At 36.2% G+C, this 7,329-nt stretch overlaps 1 protein-coding gene across 1 annotated transcript in view; it reads left to right on the top strand.

Moving 5' to 3' along the window:
• The window catches only part of Rassf9 (Ras association domain family member 9), a 36,149-nt gene extending 33,679 nt beyond the window's left edge, over positions 1-2,470 (top strand). The window contains exon 2 of the mRNA XM_021205654.2: positions 1,086-2,470. Within this exon, the coding sequence (XP_021061313.1) occupies positions 1,086-2,346 (1,261 nt within the window). The 3' untranslated portion in view covers positions 2,347-2,470. The remainder of the gene's footprint in view (positions 1-1,085) is intronic.
• The last annotated feature ends 4,859 nt before the right edge of the window (positions 2,471-7,329 follow it).

The raw sequence follows: 7,329 nt of genomic DNA, 5'->3' as shown, positions 1-7,329 counted from the left end.
CACAATAGCAAAGAAAGAAAGAAAGAAAGAAAGAAAGAAAGAAAGAAAGAAAGAAAGAAAGAAAGAAAGAAAGAAAGAAAGAAAGAAAAGAAAGAAAGAAAGAAAGAAAGAAAGATATCAAGTCTATGTTCATGTATATTCCAAATTGAATCATTTCATAAAATCTTTGTGTCTAAAACAATATTGCTGCAAAGCATCATCTTTTCATCCTTTCCTAACAACATTGTATAGATTAGTGAGAGATGGCCCTGATAAAGAAAGTTGGCCATTTAAGGCATGTCCTTAGGGCCATGATTCCTTCCTATTAGTGGTAGGTTTTGTTTCCTGTTTACAATGGTATAAGCTGTCTTATTACTTCCTGTCTACCATGCCCCCTACTCGATATGCCCCCCCTTTCCTACTATGGTATTCTTTCCAAGTATTTAGATTTCCCAAGAGCTGGAATGAACCTCCTGAAACTGGATTGATCCTTTCTCCCTTGAGTAGTCTGTCGAGTATTTTATCACAGTGAGGTAAAAACCTGATACTATTTCTGTTATTCCTCTGTAAACATCTTTGTTTACTGCTATTTCTGCAGTAAGATCAAGCATGGTTGGCACAGAGTCAAAGTAGCAAAAGAACTTCTTCAATGAAAGAATGGCCACTTTGACTATAGAATTGTAGAGTCAACTATTCTTGACTTTATAACTGTAATACCTAAAGTTACCATTCCACCCTATATTTCCATGTTTTTCCTTTAGATTTTAGACTTCGAAGGGGAAGACCTCATCCTATATCTTCTTTACATGTTGTCTGTAATTACTGTCAGTGCATCGGTTCTGAGAACATGTCAAGACTAACTTTGAAATAGTAAATGAAAAGCATTTCAATTATTATTTAGTCACAATGTGTCCCTTCCATGACAAGCTACAAAAGGAAACGGAATAGAAATCGAAAGCTTTTGCATTCATATCCTGAAGCACATCTGCCTGTTCTTCTGTAGGCACAACCAATGAGTATGTAGAGGCAAGAAGAGGCATTAATGCCAACCCATCTTTCTGAGTTTACACAGGCGATGACAGAAATGTTCTTTGTTTTCTTTTTAGATCTCCAACCAAAGACATGGATCCTGAAGAGAAGGAAATTGTGGTTTGGGTTTGCCAGGACGAGAAGATTGTCTGCGGATTAACTAAACGCACCACCTCCGTCGACGTTATCCAGGCTCTACTTGAGGAACATGAAGCTACATTTGGAGAAAAGCGATTTCTGTTGGGCAAGGCCAGTGACTACTGCATCGTAGAAAAGTGGAGGGGCTCAGAGCGAGCCCTTCCTCCCCTGACCAGGATCCTGAAGTTGTGGAAAGCTTGGGGAGACGAACAGCCCAACATGCAGTTTGTTTTGGTTAAAACGGATGCCTTCCTCCCAGTTCCACTGTGGCGGACAGCTGAAACCAAACTAGTGCAAAATAATGAAAAGCCATGGGAGCTCAGCCCCGCGAATTACATGAAAACTTTACCACCAGATAAACAGAAACGAATCGTCAGGAAAACCTTCCGGAAACTTGCCAAAATTAGGCAGGACACAAGTTCTCATGATCGAGACAATATGGAGTGTTTAGTTCATCTGATTATTTCTCAGGACCACACGATTCACCAGCAAGTGCAAAGAATGAAAGAGTTAGATATGGAAATTGAAAAATGTGAAGCTAAGATCCACTTGGACCGAGTAGGGAATGATGGGGCTAATTACGTTCACGAGGCCTATTTAATGCCTAGGTTAAGTGATGAAGAGCAGAAGCTAGACATTCAAGCTGAGATCAACCAGACTCTAGAGGACCTGAATGAGAGTGAGGGGATGGCGCAGCTGGAGGAACAGCTGCAATACTACAGAGCGCTCATCGATAAGCTCTCTGCTGAGATTGAGAGAGAGGTGAAGGGCGCAGGCATTGATGGGATTGAAGACACGGAAGGGGCAGCTGCCTGTGAGCTGGAAAACTCGGATTTGGAAAGCATTAAGTGCGATTTGGAGACAAGTATGAAAGCTGGTTTGAAAATCCACTCTCACTTGAGTGGCATCCAGAGAGAGATTAAATACAGTGACTCACTGCTTCAGATGAAAGCAAGGGAATACGAACTCCTAGCCAAGGAGTTCAGCTCACTTCACATTAGTAACAAAGATGGATGTCAGGGAAAAGAAAACAGAGGAAAGGAAGCTGAGGCTCCCACCAGCAATGGGGAGACCCCTCCATTAACTCAAAGGATGTTTAACACGTATACAAATGACACCGATTCAGACACTGGCATCAGTTCAAACCACAGTCAGGACTCTGAAACGACTCTGGGAGATGTGCTCCTGCTGGCAACTTAACTCCGATGGCTAACCTTTAATGTTGTTTTGTGTGGTTTAACAACGAATTTATTCCATATATAATGTTGTCAAAGTGTAAACCATGATAAAGTATTCAGTAGTTAATAAAAACTAGTGGCCACCACTGCTTGTTTTCAATGTAGTATTTCCAAATTTATGATAGGTTCAAGTGAAAGAGTGCGGATTAGGAATGCAGTAAATCTAGCTTTATTACATAAGGCGGACACAATGTAATGAGAATTGCTTGATGATTTCCCCCCATAGCTTCTATGAGGCATGAATGATATGAACGTAAAAATAGTCCTCAACGTTGTTCATCATATTCATACTGCAAGCATCAAGTAAAATCAATATGTTTCTCAGTTTTGACATTTTATCATTAGAATGTCTAAGTCTGAAAAGTGCAGGGATGTTCCTATGTCATATACATCATGCGTGGATTAATTCAAATCTTTTGTTTTGTTTTTTTAATAATCAGAGTGCAAAATGTACTTACTGTGTGAGTCTCTTGCTGACTGCTGTCTGTTTAAATGTAGGGACAGGAAGCTGTTGAGACATGTATAATTCCTGACAGTGGATTACTTTGGATGCAGATGAGACAAAGCCAAGTGCTATACACATTCAGCTTTTCTTTCTTTCTTTCTTTCTTTCTTTCTTTCTTTCTTTCTTTCTTTCTTTCTTTCTTTCAACTTCCTTCCTTCCTTCTTTCTTTCTTTCTTTCTTTCTTTCTTTCTTTCTTTCTTTCTTTCTTTCTTTCTTTCTTTCTTTTTTCTTTTTTTCTTTTTCCTGAGCAATTCTAACAGGATCATGAGCTATGCCTGTGCTCATTAGATCCTCTAATCAAACCAAGGCTGGTTGCTAGTCCATTATTTTGGGAGTCATAGTGTAGGCTACCGAAGAAATCAAAGTTTTACTTATGCCTTGACTGTATAAGTATTGAGGTGAAATGTATGGCCATTTGTATGGACATATCAGTATTCTCTTTTTGGGGGAATATGCAGAGTAGAACTGAATATTTATTCTCAGACACTATAACCCATCTGTCAGAGGGATTCCCAGGTACTTAAATAACCAAGTACTTTCAAGGCGCCCCAAGCACGTAAGGGAAACTCAAGAAGCTGAGTGGCTTGTTTGGATTCTATCTTCACTGATAATTATGAAGTTTTTGTTTGACTCTGGTAGACATTTCCTCTCTCTCCTCTCTTCTTTCCCCTCCTATTTGCCAACTTGTTGTCCCTTCCTTGAAGTAAGACCGACCATCATGACACGACAACCAAAAACATTCATTTCATCATTTTGTTGTTAACTGAATATTGTTATGCTCTAATTTTCTTTGGTTGGCACATTTCACACATGTCAGGATACAAGAAGTAGAAATGTTGTTTGATGTACTTATAGTATGTAGACATTAGCTATTACTCCTAGAATGTTTCTTTTTTTATACAAATTGTTACAGCTTTTAACTATTCTCCCTTTTAAAGCTTAGACGTTTTTAAGAATTTTTTTACCAGCTTTATTCCAGATTTAACATCTTTAACTGCTCTTCCCAGCTGTTCTTTCTCCCTTCCTCCTTTACCTTCTTTATATATCTTTGGGAAGACACCTATATTTCTATAGCATTTAATATCTGGAAAATACCCATGTTACCACTTTTTTAAAAACCAAAATATTTTAAGACCATACAGTAAGAATTAGATCACTACAATGCATGCTAAATTGTTGACAAATTTATTGTTTCTAAAAGAGATTAAATTCATACTATTATCATAAATGATGAGTCATCTGTCCTTTTTTTTCATGAAAGCTATGTCTTTCGATTGTATGTTTAGTAAAAAACAAGTACTGCATATCTTACTATCAACTTGACCACTTTAATCTAGCTTCTTAAAGAGTTGTGGTAAGAATTAGATACAGAGTTTCGCTTTGGAAACTTTTGAATTAAACTTCTGCTCTCACACAGTTACTTAGAAGACTTAGGTGCAGTTCTGCATTTTCCTGTAAAGAGTGTTAAAAACTTCTGTCAAGAATGCAATCTTCTTAAACTCATTGTAGAGGTTACATTTTTTCCTTAATTATTAAAATGTATCTGTGCCCTCGCTCATTACATTGAAACACATGGCAATTAGTTTCCATGGTAGGTTCTAATATGGTTAAGTATGAGCGTATTTATACACATAGAAATAATGAGGGCTCTCATGAATACTACTCTATTTATTGTTAAATTGATGGTTAAGCTTATAAATACAGGACCTGCAGGTTTAATGCTTTAATTATCTTTAGAAACTTAGTGAATTACAAGCCCTTAAGTAGCCTGGCGGATTAATCATGAAATGGTCATGTGCAGTTAGGAAAAGCCAGCTATAGTTGACGATGTTTATTTTTTCCCAGGACTAGTTTTTGAGAGCAAGACTGATGTCTGCGCATACTTCTGCTCCGGAGGCCGGTTTCCCTCTCCTCTGACTACATGCTGAAGTGATGCCTACTTTCTTTCTTTCTTTTTGTTGTTTTTGTTTTTGGATTTGTTTTGTTTTAGAAGACAGGCTTTACCTGTGTAGCGCTGGCTGTCTTGGAACCTCTCTGCCTGCAGAGCTCTGCCTCCTGATTACAGGTATTAAAAGCCTGTGCCAACACGCCCAGTAACTACATCCAGCATGCTTACAAGTGCTCTTTTCTTTCAGACAACTTTGTTCTATCTAGGCAGTTCTAATCTTTTATCTCTGAACTTACAAATACCCTAGATGAACTTCTCCTGTGCTTCTCATATACATGCTCATATGCAAGCAATATATAAATGCTTCCTGCATTTATATATTCATCTAACTCCACTCACTCAGTAGAATTTTATCTTACTGTGTAATTATCTGCCTTTCTAACTTGATTGGTTATTACCAACTTAGCCTCCTGTTCTATTTGTGAATTGAACTATGGAACTGTAAAGGGTTTTAACATATTTTGTGAAATTTGTTATATATATATATATATATATATATATATATATATATATTGCAATTTTTAGATAATCATGCACACCATCAGACTTAAAAATATTAGCAGGAATTCTACTTATAAATTTAGGGAGTGAATACTAGATCTTTACATTTCTAAGAATTTTATCAATATGATATATATTTTTAATTAACCTCAAAAAGTGTACTTTACTGGGGGCAATATGTGGTATTTTAGTACACACACACATACACACACACACACACACACACACAAACACAAACACAAACACACACATTTTATATTGCATAAAGTTCAAGTCTGGAAAAGCATTCTTATTTTTTTTCAATTAACAGAGTTTCTGACTTGAAACAACTCAAATGCCTTTTAATTTAACAGCATCATTATAATATCTAAGCATTGTGTATATGTAAGAAAAATATTTTGTAATTTTGAGGTTGAAGTGGTAGATACACAAGATCTTTTAAATATCTAAATTAATACCTGTACCACTTTTCTTCTTAATTGTGAAGTTATGATGTTTTATTAGTACATCAAAGCTTTTCTAACATTAAATTTTTATTTTTGTATTTATTTAAACCTCTACTGTATATGACAAAATATGAATCTGTGGCTTCATTTTATAAATTTTCAGATTATAGTTATTGTTCTAATTAAACCATATTTTTCTAGTGACAGAAGAATACATTTTAACCCTGAGGTAGTTTTTAAAATAACATCGAACTATTTCTTTTCATGCTGCCTTACTGGTTTGATAAACTTCATGTGATGAATATAAAGTATCATTTCTTCAAGTTATAACTGCTCCAGAAAAATAAAAAATACTATTGTATCCTGTCTATGGTAATTTCTTTACTTAAGTAGTTCTATTTAAAACAAATAACATGCCATTTAGAATTATATGATTAAGGTAGTTCATACAATTTATTTAAAGATTGGTTAGTATTTCTTGACAAAACAAATGTGTAGCAAATAATATCTAAGAAAACTTTTGAACAGGCCTCACATCTACTTGTTCCAATTTGTTATAGAAGTCTGCCCAAACTTGTATGCTGATTTATGCATGACTTCCTTCATTTAAAGTGAAGATATTTCATGTAAGACTTTTCAAGACCTTATTGGCTTTTTTCTATAAGAATTTATTCTGCTGCTGCTCTCCCCAAATAATTCATTTTTTGACTATTTAAATAGTTCATCACTAAGTCAAAAGAATATTTGCTACTTTATTCTATAATGTTATAAAAACTTTATTAGAAGTTAGTATATACTTTCTAGTCAAGCACCTAGGAGTACATTTATACAACTTTCTTTGCCTATGTGACAATACATAAAGAACAGTGAGAATCTTTTTATTTTAAATTCAGGCTGAATTCATTTTTTTTTGTGATCCAATCCACAGATAAGTTAAATTTTTATTTTTTATTAGATATTTTCTTCATTTACATTTCAAATGCTATCCCCAAAATCCCCTATACCCTCCCCTCACCCTACTCCCCAACCCACCAACTCCCACTTCCTGGACTTGGCATTCCCCTATACGGAGGCATATGATCTTCGCATGACCAAGGGCCTCTCCTCCCATTGATGGCCACCTAGGCCATCCTCTGCTACATATGCAACTAGAGACACAGCTCTGGGGGTTACTGGTTAGTTCATATTGTTGATCCTCGTATAGGGTTGCAGACCCCTTTAGCTCCTTGGGTACTTTCTCTAGCTCTTTTATTAGGGGCCCTGTGTTCCATCCAATAGATGACTATGAGCACCCACTTCTGTATTTGCCAGGCATTGTCATAGACTCACAAGAGAGAGCTATGTCAGGGTCCTATAAGCAAAATCTTTCTGGCATATGCAATAGTGTCTGGGTTTGGTGGTTGTATATGGGATGGATCACCAGGAAGTGTAGTCTCTGGATGATCAATTCTTTAGTCTCAGCTCCAAACTTTGTCTCTGAAACTCCTTCCATGGGTATTTTGTTCCCCATTCTAAGAAGGAACAAAATATCCACACTTTGGTCTT

This window comes from Mus pahari, chromosome 9, assembly GCF_900095145.1.
Source record: "Mus pahari chromosome 9, PAHARI_EIJ_v1.1, whole genome shotgun sequence".
NCBI classification, from domain to species: domain Eukaryota; kingdom Metazoa; phylum Chordata; class Mammalia; order Rodentia; family Muridae; genus Mus; species Mus pahari.
This window is presented reverse-complemented; position numbering and strand designations above follow the sequence as displayed.